General features: G+C 42.4%; 2 protein-coding genes across 5 annotated transcripts; one reads left to right on the forward strand and one right to left on the reverse strand.

The window, feature by feature from the left end:
* Positions 1-1,162: 1,162 nt before the first annotated feature.
* On the reverse strand, positions 1,163-9,746 carry cbx6a (chromobox homolog 6a). The gene is made up of 5 exons (XM_029175291.3): positions 9,532-9,746; positions 8,451-8,494; positions 8,290-8,355; positions 6,482-6,548; positions 1,163-5,952 (listed from the first exon to the last, which is right to left on the reverse strand). Exons 1-5 carry the CDS (start codon positions 9,598-9,600, stop codon positions 4,714-4,716), a joined length of 1,485 nt encoding a protein of 494 aa, XP_029031124.1. The 5' UTR covers positions 9,601-9,746; the 3' UTR covers positions 1,163-4,713.
* A 304-nt stretch (positions 9,747-10,050) lies between these two features.
* pla2g6 (phospholipase A2, group VI (cytosolic, calcium-independent)) lies at positions 10,051-18,833 on the forward strand. Of its 4 annotated transcripts, none has more exons than XM_029173872.3 (19): positions 10,052-10,198; positions 11,696-11,916; positions 12,575-12,784; positions 13,016-13,196; positions 13,299-13,486; positions 13,676-13,772; positions 13,855-14,037; positions 14,313-14,421; positions 15,059-15,175; positions 15,591-15,681; positions 15,849-16,012; positions 16,094-16,244; positions 16,322-16,458; positions 16,733-16,810; positions 17,404-17,558; positions 17,646-17,697; positions 17,805-17,920; positions 18,039-18,112; positions 18,366-18,833. In XM_029173872.3, exons 1-19 carry the CDS (start codon positions 10,181-10,183, stop codon positions 18,508-18,510), a joined length of 2,487 nt encoding a protein of 828 aa, XP_029029705.1. In that variant the 5' UTR covers positions 10,052-10,180; the 3' UTR covers positions 18,511-18,833. The 4 variants fall into 4 exon arrangements, with proteins under 4 accessions (XP_055360861.1, XP_029029705.1, XP_029029861.1 ...); XM_029173953.3 differs by lacking the exon at positions 10,052-10,198 and adding an exon at positions 10,963-11,108; XM_055504886.1 differs by lacking the exon at positions 15,059-15,175 and having other exon boundaries at positions 10,051-10,198.
* Positions 18,834-19,237: the final 404 nt, after the last annotated feature.

The following is a 19,237-nucleotide window of genomic DNA, read 5'->3' on the forward strand; positions in this document are numbered from 1 at the left end:
CTACTTCGGTATAAAGGACATTACAAAAGCTAAAATGAGTTTTTACAGGAAAAAGGCTACAGTATTTACAGAACTGCAGAGGTGAAAGTCCTTGTATAGAACGTTTTCCTTATTGCTTTTTTTTCTTTTGCAGTCTTAGTCTCTAATCATTGATTTTTCATTTTCAGTTTGCCCTTTTTTATTATGCCATTCACACTTATCCCATAAAACACTGATGTAAAAGATGACCCTCAGTGACATTAGTTAAATACTGAATAAATGTCCTGCTTTTCCATCACTTTCAAAAGGTATATTCAGAGCGCATTTAGAAACCCCAGTCAGAGACTCAACAGTGTATCCAGGTTTAGTAGGCTGACCAGGCATTTAAATTGTGTATTAATCTCCTGAGACGGCTCCACACACATAAATCTAGGCCAGTTATTGAAGTAGAACTACTTCTTCCCACTCAGCTAAAAAAGGATGGAGAACATGGTAGATTTGACAGCTTTGTGTCGCCTCTATATGTAAGTGATTGTTTTTTTCAACGATTATTACACAAGCAGCATCACAAGTACAAAATGAACACACCTCCAATAGAAAAAAAAACACATGCTATCACATTGAAGCATTGAATACTCAGGCACTTTCACCTTCAGTTCACCCCAGCTTCCACAGGCCTGACGAACACAAGGGTTATTTTTTCTTTTTGCAGTATCTGTAATCACACATAAGTGGCTCAACAGCGCCTCTTTGTGGGGACACCTGAAAGCAGCACTGCTGCTGGTTTTTGGTAGTGCTCCCAGTCAAAAGACATGTCGTCTATTTGTGAGTGGATAAATGTATTCAGTCATTAGAACACTGCAACTTGTAGGGGTCGATGCACTGATTTATAATATGATTCTTGAGGCGTCTTAGCAAATGGGTATGTTTGCTCCTCTGTTTGCGTAATTGGAGCTTTTGTGTCAATCCACATGAATAAATGATAAATGTACAAATTGTTGTTACTTTTCTCTTTTCCCATGAGGCAAAGGCATCCTAGTAAACACATTTATTTGAAAATCTTATTTTTCTGTGCACGTGTACAGAAGACACATCATATAGTTCCCTAGAACCTGCAGTCCAAAACCTTAAACGTAAATTAAAACGCAACTCAGACATCGATAAACACAAAACATATGTCAGCTCAGTCTTAAGAAGCTTTTAATAAAAGCCTTGTACAAGAAACACAGAAAAAGCAAAACAGGTAACATGACACTGAATACATCATCTGTACAATAAGGGTATTGCAAAACATGCTCCAGAAGTTCAGTTACATTACAATTTCATAATTATCCATTACCTCCTCATCATTACCAACAATACAATGTACATAATTCATATTAGCATAAAACCAGACAAAACTGCAGTCTTGACACATTTAAATCCATTGGAGTTTGCCTTTCCATCAAAGCCATGTTGGACTATTGAACTATGGCATTCAAATAAACAACATCACATTAACATTATGCATATTTCAAAAAAAGTATTAAAGTACAGTACAAAGGGAAAAAAGGCTTAAAAAGCACAATTTTCAATTCATTAATCATCTTTAACCACACGTTACATCGAGGATCCTTCTATTTTTCCCCAATTAGTGCCAAATAAATCAAGCACAATTCAAACAAGAAAAATAGCATAAAAATAGCATAAAATAATACAATGAAGAGCCCTATTTGGTTGTAAGATAGGCCACTACTTTGTGCTACCCCTTATGAGAAAGAAAACAAAAAAGCAAACGTTACTATCAACTGTTGGAAACGTCAGCTAGCAGCCTAAAACCTTACACATCTACCAACTGCAAGAGTCACTTCTATCCACCACTTAAAGATATTAAAGATACAGTAGTTAAAAAATCTATTCCAAATTATGATATATCCATTTGGAGAAGAAAACAGTTCATCATGCTTTTGTAGATACAGACCATTTTGATTTGGTCGATTATGGGATTTAAGTTAATTACTTTACCACCCCTCAAGTTATGTGTGACATCAAGCATTTCTTAATAGCAACAAATTTTTCTTCATGTGATGGATGTCTCACTTTGGAATAAATACTTTCATGTGTAACTTATGACAGTATTAAAACAGTATTGACACCTAGAACCTACCAGTACGTAACAGAAGAGGATGCAACATCTTCCTCATCATTGCTGAACAAAGACAAGAAGAATGCTGTGCCCAGAAGAAGAAGAAAAAAGAAGAAGACAAGAGAAACTGCTAAAGTCATCGTTTGTGGCTGTGTAATCCTTGAAGTTACCACGGTTTCTGGATGTTTTATAGTATGTTCAGTGTGACGGGAGCCAAGCAAGAAGAGGGAAACAATGCCTGGAGTGTGGCTGGGGTAGAAGGGAGCAACGATAAGGCAACACATGCAGAGCATTTTTTAAATATTGTAACACACAGCTGCACCATAAGCAGAGCCGAGGTCTGGAAAGGTCCATAAAGAGCAGGCAGCATCAGAGGAGCCTTTAAAACCTGTGTATGAAGTGCTTAAAAAGAAGTACTTTATACCAACGTCTTTTTAAGTATTATACATTAACTTGATTTTCAAAAAAATGGTCAAAACTCATTCAGATATTTCAGTATAAATGTATTTCAGTAAATTAACTTGGCAGAGGGTCACGTGGGAGAGAGATCAAACTCTGAAATCAAATGTTTTTTCGTAACCACTAGTCTATTAAACAGTTGTTCTTTAATATAAAGTCAATGGAAAACAGAACACATCCATTCTAGACAAAAAAAAAGGAAAACGAGGCGACAGTCTCCACTGACTTGTCACAGACAAATGATAATTTGTCTTGAGGGGATTTCATACTGGAGCCGAGCAGCAGAGTATGCTGTCCCTTCATTTTAATTCTAGCACGCTATTGGATCTTTTGTATTATTTCCTCATTCCTCTGCATGTGAGAAACAGCACTAAGCAAACAGACGTAAGGGTGTGGTGTCATAGTCTAAATCGGGACTAAAGATGTGCCTTGTTCAAATGCTTTATAAGATGGTGCCAAAACAAGAACTCAAGACAACTGTTCCTCTTGTTAGACTGTCCCATTACTCCCCTACCATGGGCTGTTACTGAACTAGTTCAAGTACTCGAGCATTGCAGAACCAACGTTTACACCAAGAATGTTCTGTACAGGTTTGCCAGCTGTGATCATGTATCAGTTACATGTATATAGGTAACATTTCTTTGCACTAGACAGACTGACAATATAGACCGAGCCAATAACACCAGGGAAGCTTGGCTGCAATCAACCACTAACGGCACCAACTGTGCAACATAAGCATCAGAGAGACAGAAATCTACCACCGAAACTATGAGTGTAAACCAGTAAACAAATTTTCAACCAGTAGGTAAAACTTACAGTCAGAACATGTCAAAGAAATACTGAAATTCTGCCTTTATATAATAAACACATCCCAAACAACGCTCACAGTAAGTGATTTGCAGAGTTGTGCTGAGTTGAGAGAGAGAGAAAACAAGACAACCGTTATCCAATAAGTCTACCACAGTCGAGCCTGGTTTGGTTTCTCTAGCCCTATAGGTAGCAGGACACTGAACCGTGCTACATGAACCACCTCTACAGAAACTAGCACTTGAGAACATACAAATAAAAGCACTGTTAGCTTAAAGACAGTTGAGCAACATCCAACAAGACTGAACTCAGTCACTTTTGACTTTTACTGTAATAATGCATGTTCCACTGTAAAGTAGCTCACAGGTTCAACAAACTGCTTCTAGCTGCACTTGTCTGGTGGCCTTGGCCGAAACTGTGTTCAACTCATGGACCTTCTAGATCTTGACTCTTTGAGAAGGTATGTGGTGCCCACCTGGCGTGCAGAGAGGACTTCACCACTGTGGGCCAGTTTAGAGTCTTGGTGGACATGAAGGGGTTAAGGAAGGTGGTGGGAAGCAGGAAGAGATGGCAAGGACAGCAATTACGTCAAAACCATTGATTTTGTACATTACTTCGCAGCTTTGAAGGTTGTGCGTGCATATAAATACTTACTCACACTGTATGTATATGCATGTGCGTTCAAGAGAGCAAGAGGACAAGGCCTTGAAAAACTACATAGATCATTTTTGAAGTTGTCAAGTGCATTGCATTTACCTCGCTGTATTGATGCAATATATGAGTCCAACCGTGTTAAGTGCAAAAACACATTACCTCACTTATCATTAACAAGCTTGACTTCTATTGAAATTAATGGACAGGAAATTGGCAAAACACCTAAAGGCTACCGGGAAGAGCCTTCGCAGCAGAGCACGCATCTAAACAGCATTGGATTGTTTCACGTGCACAATCGTGCACTAGCTTTACGCAGCAGATGGGAGAGGGTCTCACTTCTTTGACTGTAGCTTGTTTGTATTTTACAACAAACGCAGCATGTCTGGTGCAAGTGAAAGAAAACAAAGCCATTTACATCCAAGTCTGCTTCAGTGCCATCAGTGCTGTGCAAGTGGACAAAATATGGCAATTTTAAGTGACAAGAAGGGCGTATTAGCTGCTCCTTTTAGAATTTATATACTTCTTTTAAAAAAATATGCTTTTTTACGTAGTTGACGGTGGGTGGTGTCAACTTAGAACATATTAACTGCTAAAGATGGACACACCTTCAAGGAGAAGGTGGGAGAGGGCTAAAGTGAGAGCACTAGCATTTTTTAATCAATGGCAATCAACTTTATAAGATCTGATTTCTATGGCTTGGCTGGGGAGGTGTCGTCAGACGTGGTGGCAGGGGCAGGGGAGGAAGCATTTTCTGGGCTACCGGAGGGAGAGGCAGGGGAGGGGAACTCTTTTATGGTGACGGTTACAAGGTTGGTGGTGACATCAGTGACGACCACATCCTTGCAGCTTGGAGACATTTCGGGGTGCCAGTCTGGGTCTCCCTCAGCTGGCACCCTTAGGACTTCAGTGGTTGCTGAGCTGCTGTCTCCAGGGGTGGCAGGGGGAAGTGCGGCAGGCTGCTGGGGCTTAGCCCTGCGTTGAGGAAGATTTTTCCTGCCTCCCTCTGTGGGCACCAAATGTTTCTCTTCTTCATCTTCTAAGGAAGACGAGGGTGAGGCGGGGAGGAACGGTGATGCTACTCCTGTAGGACTGGTATCCTTGGAAGGGGAAGGAGTAGACGGCTTGGCACTCTGACCCTTCTGGCTCTCTGTGTGGAGTTTACTGGACTTAGGAGCCTCATTAGGTGAGGGTCCAGTGGTGGTCTGGGACAGTGCAGCTGAGGTGCTGGTAGATTTTCCTTCAGAGCCACTGGAACTAGAAGGGGAGGGAGGTGACTGGTACTGAGAAGGAGTGGTGTGGCTGTCCCTGGTTCCTGTGCTGGAGCAGGATCCTGGGTGCGAATTGAAAGGCACAGGGCCTCTGCACTGCAGCCCAAATGGCTTTCCATACATCGGAAACCCCAGCATCTTCAGAGGGGGCTGGAAGGGTCTGTAAGGAACCTCTCCTTTTTTCCCAATGATACGATTGCGAGAAGGGATGTTTTGACGTCCTGCTGTAATATTCCTATTGCTTGAGGCTGTGCCACCACGACTTGACTTGTCAATAACTTTCAGGTTAAGGATGATCCGACCTCTTTTCACCTCCCGGGGTTTGACTCTGCGGTTAAGGATACGGACAGTTTCGGAGAAGGGGGAGACATGCATGCGAGAGGGAAAGCCACCAGGGGTAGTGAACGTTGGTGCCATGGGATCAGAGCGAGGTAGGGGGCGCCTGGACATTCGATGGCAACGGTGAATGTCTTTCTTCAGCTTGTGAGTGGCCGCTAGAGAGTTGAGTTTAGGAGAGGGGGCCGCAGATGAGGATGACGAAGGCGGTAACGGAGCGGAGGCAGCTGCTCTGCCTGATGTGGATGTGGAGGAAGAGGAGCGAGGTGTGTTTTGGCGGTTGTTGGACGTTTTGCTGCTGGCCTCACCTTTCTGACCACGGGCCTAAAGAAAGCAACACATTTCAAAAAACATTTTTACAAGAGAATGAGGGCAAAGAAAATGAAACTGCATTAGACCCACTAAGTCCCCAGTTTTAGTACTCAAAGCTTTTGTAGTTTGTAGACCAAAACATATCTCTGGCTTAAATTCAGTTGACAAATTACAGTTTTTAGCATTTTAAACACCCGAAAAGGGACAACAGCATTAGGCAACTTCTACTCACCTTCCATATAAAACTAGAAAACTGAATTTCACTGAGTCTTTAGCTGAACACAAAAGTTCACACTTGCTAGTGCAGTGTGACTCCTGAAACCATAAAGTTAATCTCCTGTCTGCTTCTGTTCTCCAGTTGACTTTATTCGCAGACACTAAAACATCTGTCTGTGTAGTTTCAAAGCAAGGGGCTGTGTTAAAATGGAGTCTGAATGAACCCTGCCACTTACAGATGTGCACAACACTGCACTAAGCTGGTTTGTAAAATTAAATGTCTCAAAGCACTGGCTTCTATACAGTGTATAGGAGACAACTGTACCTTAAAGACAAGATTTTTGGGTTTTGGTCCCCGTTTCTTCGGCCCATGCAGCTCTCTGTCTCGTTCCCTGAGAATGAAAGTGGCAGTTCAAGTTCTACCAACAGTTAAAACAAATGACTAATCTAATAAAAAAAAAAGGTGAATGAGACGTGAACAGATCATACAAAATGAAATGTGCAAACGTAGACTTTTGAATGCACACAGGCTCTGCATTTGCATGTCCACTTGAGTTTACTTTTGATGTGTCATTTAAAGGAAAACTTCACCAATGTTCAATAAGGGTTAATCAAAATGACCTTGGGTAATATTTAAGAATATGGAGACATTCATGGACTGCTCCATAATTTCTATGCAGAGAAATTATCATTTATTCCTCCGGACTACAACTAGTGCTTCCTGATTTCCTCTGTACCTGCCCCAGCAACGGTCAGTCTGGGAAGGGGCGGGGCCAGAATGGGAGGGCTCGGGGTCATTACGAGAGGGGGCAGAGGCAGCCTGCTGGAGCGCAACTGCTCAGTCCGCCATTATTTTTAATGCATATGGTACACCTACAGCACTAATATTCAATGGCTGGACGACCTGCTCTGGATTATTAAGAAGGCAGTGAGTTCTATAGTGTTAGAACAGTCAGTGCAGCCCAGAAAAGTTACAGTACTCAAAGTGGACGACGCTGTCACAGCCGAAAGGTGCGGCAACTGACAGCAGGGAGATCCGACCACTGAATATCCCTGTGCTAATTTGCAACGCTGCATTCACAAGCGTTAGCTTACTTTGATAACGTTAGCCTATTTATTAGCTTGGCTAGCAGCAACCCTGATACTAATAAAATAATTAATTTCATTCTTTTATAGATAATATTGACCAGTTACATATCATCACAGAGACTCTGTGAAGGGACAACGTCTTTATTTAAACACACTTTATAACATATATATGTTATATAATCTTTTGTTAAAAATGGAAAGCAATGTCTGACGGCAGGTCTCTGCTGTGGGTGCCGGTTCCTCACGGGCAGCTTCGTCCTCATTCATACTGTAACTCATCAGCGCTGTACTCTGGCTAATGATACTAACCACAAATATCAGACTGTGCGTGCTGAAGTACTCATAGTCTTCCAAATAATCTACAGTGGGACCTCCAGACATTGAATATTAGTGCTGTATATGTATGCGAGCAAAACAATGGCGGACTGAGCAGATTGGCCCCAGCAGGCTGGCTCCGCCCCCTCTCAGGCTGGCACCGCCCTCTGTCAGCCTGAACATTGCTGGGGCAGGTACAGAGGAAACCAGAAAGCACTAGTTGTAATCTGTGAGCCCATGGCAAATAATCTGCCAGTCTGTGTTGGAGGTGGAATGACTGATAACTTCTCTGCATATAAATTATGGAGGAATCAGAGTGTCTCTTCATTTTTAAATACTACCAGACATTGTTTAGGTCAACCCTCATTGAAGATCAGTTAAGTTTTTCTTCAAATTTTGTCAGTTTATGATGTTCGTTTCAGTTTCCTGTCCAAGTTATTTTACTGTAAACGCGCTGTCTCTGTGAGCAGCACGAGGCTTTCAAGTGGTTTGGCAGCAGTCAAAGCACTTCAGCAGGAAGAAGCAGTAGAAAAACACGAAGAACATAGATCTTTCAGTAACACACATAGGGTCTTAACTTAAAGTAAGGGCAAACAAACAAAATTTAAAAATAGGCACTTTCACAATATCTCAAACCATTATATTAAATCCTGATCACAGCTGACAGTGATAAAATCTAAGCAAGTTCACAGTAAACAAAGAGCATCTATTTTCAATTGCTTTACTCACTTTTGCTCAAAGCCCAGTATGAGCCTGTCATCCAGAATGTTCTCCTCAGGCTCCCAAGTGCTGTGTCTGAGAAAGGACGAGCAATATAAAAAAATCAAATGTAATGTGAAAAAAGCTGACACAAAAACAATAGCTTTAATTGAAGTTAGGATAATGCTTACTTCATTGCCCATCCTTTCCATTTCACCAGGTATTCAATTCTTGCCTGCATGAAAAAAGACAGATGGTGGATTATGGAACAGCTCGTGTCTGATAATAAGAAAAGATTTCAAATCCCATAAATCTGCAACACATTTGCAGCATCATCTTCTCCTGCTCACTCGTCTGTTCAAATGTTAACCTACATATGGGAGATGCTGGGATTTTATTTATGCACAATGCTGAACAAAGTCCTACATTTTCCTAAATCAACAACATCTCCAAGTCTGGTAAACATTGTATTATTGAAGAAATGTAAGTTGTCGTGGGATGTGAGCTTATTAGGACTTTCCAAGTTGCATTCCGTATTATGTGAAAGCCCACACATAACTGCCTGGTAACGATATCTGCAATTCAAATAGGGATTATTTGGTCATTTGCACAAAGAAGTTATTTTATTATTCATATGATGAGTTTTTGGAGTTGACACAAAGTCATGGAACTGAGCCTGTAATTCAGAAGTGGAAGGAAACCTGGCTAACTGTGTGTACTATCATCATTTTACAACTTGTTTCCCGTATTATATCAATAATGACGCTACTGGCCATTCAAAGCTTTTCCTCAGCTTTGGCTAATAAACAGCAACATACAAGAAACAAGGGCGAATGTTTGAAAGTTTTCCACAACCTACAGAAACAGGCCAACGGTTTTAACCTGGCTGCAACATCCACCTCTGAGGCTGTCACCGCTCAGCTCTAGCTAACATTAGCTGGCAGGGAAGCGAGGCCCCTCCATTTCAGAGCAGCCCACAGCCCCTCGGCTGCTCGCCCTTGTTCTTCTACAGCTAGCCCCGTCTTTGTGTCGCCGTTTTATTGCCCTGCTAAAGCCTGAATATACGAGCCATGATTGATAGCCTCGGCGGTTAGCTGCTAGCTAGTTCTGGCTAGCAAAGCAAAGGCGTCCGCCAGCTACCAGGCCTCTATAGCATTGCATAGGCTCAACAGACAGCCCCTCAGCCTATGGACTGGAGCGGTGCCGCGCCGCGCGGCGCTGCGCCGCGCTGACCGCGGCCACCAGCCAGCGGCGGCGGCGGCGGTAGCTCACCTTACGGACGCGGCGTTTCAGTATGGCTTCCGCGGCGAAAATACGATCTCCCGCCGCCGACTGCTCCATCTTTCATGCCCGAGCGAAGCTACCTGTCTGCGTTTGTCTCGCTCTCCAGACGCCAAACTCTGCTGGGCCGACCACAGCCAAACAGCGCGAGAGGCAGCGCGCACACACACACACTGCACCACGGCAGCGCGCGGACTGCCAACTCTCTGTCACGTGGTCCGGGCCAGCCCCCCTGGTCGTCATGGCAACCGGGAAGACGTCGGGAGGATGCAAAAAAGCTACAAACTACAATATGTTGTTTTGCATTGTCAAAAAATATTACAATAGAAAAATTCTAGGTCGATATGTTACATTGTGACTAAATACAATTGTGACTGACATTTACAGTATATGTTGCAAACTCTAAGCGAAAGATAGAGACATTTTCTGCCTTCTGAGTTCGCTGGCGTATTGTGTGACCATTTGTAAATGCACACACACACTGGACCCATTTCATATGTACACTTTTTCCACTGTTTGCAATTTTTTGGCTGCCTCTGCACATGAACTGCTTGCTATTTTGTAGTCAAAACTGTATTCCCGTGTTACGTCAGGGCGGCTGTCTGCAAGCTCAGAGGAAGCCGGGTGATCCAGGAGCACAATGATCCTGAACACTGATGTAAGTTCAGATTTCAGAGATACATCATCTTTGGAGCTCCAATAGAGAGTGGCCTTAAGTGAGCCATTCTCACCAGACACCCTAAGAACAGGCTGAAATTACTTTGTCAGCTTTGCTCTGTATTTGATTGCAGATAACTGTTTTATAAGCTAAACTATATCTTATTATTTAGATCACTTTTCAAAATAAATGTGCATAGAAAACATGAGACGTCCAAACTTAGTTTTCATATTTTACTATGACTATGTTATAGTAAGCATTACTTAGTACAGGTATGTACAAGTATTACTGTTGTTGCACAATTGATGTTTTCCTTTGTTGTTGTTTACTTCTTTTTTCCTGTCAAATTGCTGCTGAAAACACAGAAATTTCCCCATTGTGGGATCAAAAAAGTCATATCCTATCCTACTTTCGTTAAAGAGTTTGTGTAGATTGTGGTTAAATATGTTTATGTCTTGCATAAGTTTGCCGCCACACTTGAGCACGTTTTAAATGTGCTATAACCTGATGGTTACACATTTTGGTATACATTAACCAAATAAAAATGAAATTGAAAGTGTAGTACTCTATACTAATGTTAAACACATGAAACAGTGTGTGCCTATTGTTTCTTGGGCATTTGGTTGCACAAATAATTTACAGCATCAATATGAGATTAGCTACATCTCTATAGATCCATAAAAGCTAGAGTGACCACGACGGGATAAGATTCGCTTATGGGACTTTCCGACCACAGAACGCTCGAGCGTGTTCAGTGTGTTAAGTCCCGCCCCCTTGATAGAGCCACAGAAAATCCCGAGCTCAGATTGGATCCGCGGACGTCCGTCATGATTTGCAGCATGTTGGGTTGCACTGTCGGGGTTGTTGATGTCGCTGTCAGAAGTCAAGCAGCTCAGAGAACTGCTAGCAGGTAAGACTGTAACCGCTCATATATGTTACCTGATGCTAACCACCGAATTTTTGCGTTTGGCAGGTGATGCTCGCAAGATAGATGTTAATTTAAAAAATTATTTTCAGGAATGTTCCGTTGTGCTATTTAGCGCTGATATTGCATCTAATCGATTCACAAACAGAAACTCGTGAACGGTATGAACGGAGCCACTTGTTTAGGGTTTTAAGCTCCATTTACAGTCAGTTTTAGAGTCACTATAAGGTGTAGAAGCCTTATAAGAATAGAAGGATTGACTTCTAACCTCAGCTGTGAAGCAACGTGTGACCGTACAGTGCAGTTGTTGAGTTATCCATCCACATATTGTAGCCGCCTCCTGCCAACAGCAGTAACACGTAATTGAATCTGGGGAACCTCACTTGCCTCCTCAGTCAAACCCAGGGGCTAAAGAAATCTGCTGCAAATGTTGGCAGCCATCCTACTGTACAGAGTGTAGTAATGTTAACATACCAGACAAACACGTTTCTTTATGTTGCTGCCAAACCTCCTTCATCACGTTTATGCTTTGGCTGGATGCACTTATCTGTGATCTCTCCATTTCCTGTCAGGTAACTATGCAGTTCCTTGGCCGCCTGTTGGACACAGTCTCCTCCGTGTCCACCCTCTTCACCAACCCCTACCGAGTCCGAGATGTGCCACTGTCCGACTATGGTGGAGGAGGAAGAGTGTTGTTGCGAGAGGAGGGACGCATGTACCTGTACAGAAACACCCAGTGTCAGTCATGGGACTGTTTGCTAATGTGCCCTGAGACGCCAACCATGGCTCTGAGGTCAGTGCTGATCACATCATGGAGAAAGACAGTGATGTTATCTGTCTGAGGTTGTGTGTCTATGTAATGCCATTGATTTAGCTTACCTTTGGACTCAACATAGCAGCTTCATTTATCTTGAATGAGTCCATGTTGAGACATGGAGCTGGTTAAAGGAATGAAGCCAAGGTGGTTTGGCAGAATTAAAAACAGCTGTGGAAACAATCAATTGCCTTTGTGTGTAATGTGATGGCGTGGCTCTTATGATCTCTGCAAGCTTCATTCATCTAAAGAAGGACCTTGTGTTGACTTGTGGTTGAGATAATGGTCCTGTTGAGGAAGCCATTTTTGGCTTTTAGATCCCTCCTTGAAACACTCAGGGGATTACTGAGCATGGATTAATTACAATTTCCCATTACATGATGCAATTAGTGTTGAATTTCTTTTCAGTCCAAACCTGAACAAAGTATCCTTTTACTGTAAATGTCTGTCTGCTGCAATGGTTTATTTCTCTTCTCTTTAACAAACTCTGTACTTTCCCCAGATGTACGTAAACGTCTTTATACAATTGTAATTTCCTATGAAATGTGATTTACTAATGTGTAATTTGTAGTTTCCAATTTCAGGTTTGCTGTTACAGCTCCTGTGAAACATGAGTTGACTTTACTGTCTAACACAGACTTTTTCAGGTGGCATCAGAGGAGGATGCTATGAACTGGTTCCCACAGTATGCCCTTAAACTTCGTCCCTTCTATGAGACGCTTCCTCTGAAGGCAGAGACCACTCAGCCAATTGTGGACTGCATCCGTAACCACCCGGACTGGAGTTCGGGTCACATTGCTGTGGAAACAGGCCTGAGAATGTGTCTTAAACATAACTATGTTCAGAGGTAGACACGATTTTTGATTTTGACTGCGTTAGTTTTGTTAATTAACATGCTTTCCCCCCGCTCATCCCAGTCCACGGTTCACGGATTTGACAATACAATGCTTTAAAACACATAAGAAACCTCGCAGATATGCATAAGTAAAACACGTTTAAATAATATTGCCAACAAAGTTGAAGTGTAAGTTATTTGTATTATTGAAGGGAAATCACCTCATAATGTTTCTTTTTGTAGTCAGATCAATGCTCGGGACGCGTCGGGTCAGACTCCGCTGCATCTGGCATGTGAGCGTGGTGACGTGGTGTGTGTGAAGGAGCTGTTGGAGGAAAGCCAGGCTCGCACTGACATCAAAGACCGCAACGGGGAAACGCCCATGCACAGTGCCGCCAAGCAGGACTCGCCTGCTGTCATCCAGGTGAGACTCACCTGGAATGAGCTCTCAGTTTCATGCACAGGTTTTACTGTTGTCATTCATTACACAATGGCACATTCCTAAAAGCCGCGTCATCTCATACAGGTCCTGTGCTCACGACTTTGCTCGGGGGTGAACGAGGTGAACAGTACTGGGGAGACGCCGCTCCACGTGGCCTGTCGTTTGGGACGTGTGGGGACTGTCAAAGCTCTGTTGGATGGTGGGGCCAAGTGTGATGTCATCGGCAGTAGTGGGTACCCCATCCACAGTGCCATGAAGTACAGCGAGAAGGGGTGAGCAAGGAACAGGAATCTGTTCAAATGTATTATAAATGGACATGTAACTGCTGATAATTTTTTATAAGATCAGTAAAATACATTGATATCTTAGTATATAGTACAATATATTGTATGCAAGACATCATCATCATCAAACTTCATCATCACTTCATCAAACGCTTTCTTTTTATGTTTGACTGTCAGCTGCGTGGAGGAGATCCTTAAGGCAGATCCAAACCAGCTTCATGCTCAGGATGCATTGTATGGAGGGACACCCCTCCACTGGTCCAAAACCGCTGAGGCAAGGAGCTTGTGGTTTACATAATCCCATCGCTGCGACATTCTACATATAAGTAATGAAAATCTCCCAATCTGTGTGCTAGCTGTGTCGTGTACTGCTGGAGCAAGGCTGCTCAGTCAACTACCTCAGTAACACTGGGGAGAGTGCCCTTCACATTCTGACCAAGAGGGGCCGTTTTGATGCGGCCATGGTGCTGCTCACCCACGGGGCCAACGCCAACCTGAAGGGACAAGACGGCAACACAGCCCTGCACCTGGCTATGAAGGTGTGCACAAAACATAGTTAGTGTTGGTTAAACCTGGTTTAAATAGAATTTATAACAATGTTGTTTAAGTATGCAGTTTTATTACAATAGCAAATAATAATAATAGACAACAGGATTTAAAACTCATTCCTGATTCCTGTTAGGGTGACTGTTATTTAAGGTAATTGACTACAGCTATTGTTGGAAAGGACGGATGGACCCTTTTTCATTTTATTTCATCTTCCTGTGAAAATAATGTGGACAATGGGTCATTTGTGGGATTGTTGTCTTTTTAGATGGACCATATAGAGCTGATCAAAGCTCTGATTGTGTTTGGTGCTGATGTGGAGATTCACAACGACCTGGGAGAGACACCTGGACTCATTGCAGCTCGCACCAGCAAAGGTACAGGAGAGACAAGACAGAGAGGATGCACGAGGAGGATGGGTCTGGCAGTAAATGCATAGTAATGGGCTTGTGATGCACGAGCATGTACGCAGTGATGCAGATAAAGGAGAAAATAATGAATCAATAGCAAATTTTTAATCTAGTTAAGAGCAGCTCCTGTACCTGATACTCAGCATGATTATTAAACATGCAGTTAATATGATTTTACAGCCACAAGGTAAAATCATTTGTATTGATTTCTCACATATTCACATTCTGAACAGTAGAGGGTAGTGCTCCGAGTGAGTGGCACAGTAAAACGATCAATTGTTGTAACATTGTTGTGGCCAGTGCATTAGACAGTAATGGGTATGGTTACTCGTTACTCGAGTAATGACAAACTATTTAGTGAGAACCATAGTACAATGCTGTTGAATAAGTCGTTTTCAACATACCTGTTGCATGAGCATATTTGTTGGCAGCTCTGAAGCAGAAATGTTGATGAACCGGTTGCTGTATTGATTTTCAAAATGCATGATAATTGCTAACAGCTTGCTTGTGTTCTCACGCTTTCTCTCCTCCTCTCCTCTACTCTGCTTTTTGTGGCGTGTGCATGTCTGCTTTTGCTTGTGTGTCTTTGTGTTGACATGAAAAGGTCCTAACAGAAAGATACTGCTGGACATGCTGTGTAGTGTAGGGGTTCAGCGATGCCTCCCTCCTTCCCCTGGTAGTCCTCCCCCCATCATAAACAACGCCAAGCCTCCAAGCATAGGTAACGCCACATCCCTCACCTCTTCCTGTCTTTCGCTCTCATATGAATGTACAGGATTTACATTTGTCCCTTTGACTTCTACAGGATAATTTCTGGTTTTGGTTTGTCTGGTTGGTCAGCTGGTTTATGCTAGTTGTGAAATTACAAAAACAAATATAAGAAATTGGATTTTTTATGTCTTCATTCCCAAAGAGTATAGACTTGCATATATTTACAGGTCATATATACAGTATGTATATATATATATATATATATATATATATATATATATATATATATATATATATATGCCACAGTTAAAACTATAATGGCAAACATTCCAATTATTTCTTAAATCCTTTCCTCCTCCATCTTTGCTGACACTTGATGAATTCCAGATACAGTAACACAAATAGCTGTTGTGACTAACCAACAGGCTTTCAGGACATCATATACATGGGGGCTGCAATCGGGGCCATGAGCAGAGGCGCATCGGAGGTAGATGGCTATCAAGTGGGGAGAAATACGTGAGTAAGAGAACGTTTGTTCATACGGGTCGTTACAAAAAAGGTGTTTTTTAGTTTTGTAGTAAAAAAAAAGTCATTTGTTTTCATATTAATATTTCAGTTTCAGGGACAAAATAATCACTCAATTAAAAACGTACAGTATGTGCATTTGTTCTCCTTTCCTGCAGGGTGGATAGATTGCTGTGTCTGGATGGTGGAGGTATAAAAGGCCTGGTATTGATCCAGATGCTGATTGCTCTGGAGAAAGAGGCTGGTCGTCCCATCAGAGAGCTTTTCGACTGGGTGGCTGGCACGAGCACGGGGGGCATCCTGGCACTTGCTGTAGTCCATGGTGTGTGTTTCCCTTTAACCTTTTTAGTGTGGATTTTGTAGGGTAGCATCAAGACAGTAAACATGTTCCTCAAATGTTTAGGCAAGTCCATGGAGTATCTGCGCTGCCTGTACTTCAGGATGAAGGAGCAGGTGTTCAGAGGGTCACGACCCTATGAATCTGCACCCCTGGAGGACTTCCTGAAGAAAGAGTTTGGAGAGAACACCAGGATGTCAGATGTCCAATACCCCAGGTAACTGGTCCTGCTATAATAAAGTGGTGGTTTTTGTACGTGTGTGTATTTCTTCTAATGTCTTTGTTTCCGGACAGGGTGATGGTAACTAGTGTTCTGGCAGACAGACACCCAGGGGAGCTGCACATTTTCAGGAACTACAACCCTCCCTCCATCCAGAGAGTGCCCCCATATGCAACCACAGCCACGTTCAAGCCGCTCACTGTCCCTGAAGGTAAAATGACAGTCGGTCCTATCAGCTTCCTGCACTGTTGTACTGAGGGGAGAGTGGAGTGTATTGAACTTACCACTGGGTGGCATCAAAATCTGCAGGTTCCATATCTGTACCTACTGTAAGAGCGACAGGTTAACAGCGCGTTTAAACAGGTTTTCAGAGCACTTAGAAAATGAAACTTGAAAATTAAAGCTCTAGGTGAATGTTACACCTACATATCAGTTTGTGTTTATGCAGTTGTGTTGTTTGAGTGCCAGCAATGTTGTTGTTACAGGATGGGAGGATGAGGATGTATTGGTAGTAGGATACACAGAGGAGCCACCCAGAAAGCGTAGGAAGGTGACAGATGAAGGTGTGTGGTGGGACGCTTGAATGTGTGTGTGCAGGGCATCTACAGGTGTTATAGTAGTGTACAGCAATGGATCCAGCATCCTTCAAACAGGAAGACAGGCTGTTATGTCAGCTACTGTATAAAACACCGTATAGACTAAATGTCACATAGTTTGATTTTTAGGAGTTCTGGTTATAAATTGCTGGGCCTGGGAATTGCTAATATAATGTGGCATTGTATAGTAGATACATCTGGGCCACGTCGTTCTCGTTATTTCTCCACCATACTTTCATTGTAGATGTTAGTTATTGGAACTAAAAACCTCTTTATGTTAAACTGTGTCTACTGTACCTGCAGAAATCCTGCTGTATGAGATGATTTTTATTTGATGCAAACTTAAATCTTTAAGTAAGAATCTATTCTATCTCACTTAGCACCCATGTGTTTTTCTTTTTAATTGTTGTTTGGAAAACATGAATTTGAAGGTTTTAATAACACAGCAACAGACAATATGCTGCAGCACTCGGCAGGACTTTTCTGTGCTACAGTGCTATTATTTTTAACAAATAATGAGTATTAATATTATGTTTAAACTTTCTTTGCGCTTGTGTCAGAGCAACTTGTGTGGCGAGCCGCTCGCTCCAGTGGTGCTGCTCCCACCTACTTCCGACCCATGGGACGCTTTCTGGACGGCGGGCTGCTGGCCAATAACCCAACGCTGGATGCCATGGCAGAAATCCATCAGTACAACAAATCTTTAAAAGCAGAGGTGGGCAAAAAGTGGCATTTTTTAATTCTCCTCTTAGTCTTAAAGTAAGTACAGTTATATTAACTAATTGATATTCCTCCGTCTCAGGGCCGTGGGGTGGAGCTTAAGAGGCTGGGTATAGTAGTCTCCCTTGGTACAGGTAAGTCACTCCATATCTTGCATGCAATAGCTTTTATTGTGCACATCATGCAAATCACCCAAGCAAAGCATCAAGTCCTGCTGTTTAAATGTCATGTGTGTCTCCAGGTAAACCTCCTCAGGTAGCAGTGAGTTCTGTGGATGTCTTCCGTCCTTCCAACCCCCTGGAGCTTGCCAAGAGCATCATAGGAGCAAAGGAGCTGGGGAAGATGCTGGTGGACTGCGTAAGTTCAGCTACAGCATGTTCAGTGGTTTAATCCACAAGTGCTGGACTTGAACCGTGATCCCTAATTCATTCATTGTTTGTTCTATTATTATGAACTTGTCTTTACGCATGGACAGTGTACAGACTCTGATGGCTGTGCTGTAGAAAGAGCTCAAGCTTGGTGTGACATGATCGACACCATCTATCACAGGTCAGTTAGTTCTCATATACAGATGTGTTGCTTTGGTTATGTTGCCTGAATCTCTGTATAAATCAGGTAAAATATGTCTATTTCAGTTTTCATGTCACTCTCTGCTTCTGAATGAGACATGCATGCTTTATTTTCATTTTTAATTCAATTAAATGTGAATTTGTAGTTTTGATAGATTTTATGGTTTTGTTATTTGGTTGTATTTATAATTACCATTAAGGCCATCATCACTTTCCATAAATCGTGTGTGCAGGTTGAGCCCCCAGCTATCACAGGAGGTGATGCTGGATGAGGTGAGTGATGCAATCCTGGTGAACATGCTGTGGGAGACTCAGATGTACCTTTATGAGAAGAGGGATGTCCTCCAGTCCCTGGCGAAGTTGCTCCTGGAAAACTGAAGGAACAAAGAAATCAAGATGGAATCGTAAGAACAGGGACCATATGAGCATAATAAGAGTGACCAGTCTCCTGCCTCTTTTTAAGAAGCCTCCCCTGATGTAACGTGACCACAGTGACAGAGTCTACAATGAAATGTTTTCACAGTGGCAAATGTGTGAAATAAGACTGACGCAAAACTCAGTAAATGAAATCCATTTAAAGGCAAATTATGTAGCATGATGTGACCTCATCACTTCATTGCTTTGTGTAAGCCAGTGAGGAACTGTTGAGAATTCACCCGCATCAAACAAGAAGTGGCTCACACACTGATTGTGCAAGCCAACTGTCGTCTGCCCTCTGCTTGGAAACAGATCAGTTCCTGCTCTTGTTCCTCTTTCTTTTTTAAATCCAAGTAGCTACAGAGACACACAACATAAAGGGATGTAATTGGCATAATGTTTCTGTAGTTTGGATTATGGGGATGAGAAACCATTTCTGCCTCATGTGTGTAGAACCCAAATTTATTTTTCTTTTCCTTTATTACTCACAAAACATTTCCATGGCTTTCGAAGTGGTTTATACTGACTTTTAACACTGTGTTTAAGCTCTGACCCACTGATGACAGCATTATACATGTAGTATTAGATCCTGAGCTCAGATTTACAGTGTCAGTGTTTAGTAAACTGGAGCATTGGCTTGAATCACGAAGTTACTTGAAAAGAAAGAAGATCCACTGTTAACATATAG

Source organism: Betta splendens, chromosome 1 (genome assembly GCF_900634795.4).
Source record: "Betta splendens chromosome 1, fBetSpl5.4, whole genome shotgun sequence".
Classification (NCBI taxonomy): Eukaryota; Metazoa; Chordata; class Actinopteri; order Anabantiformes; family Osphronemidae; genus Betta; species Betta splendens.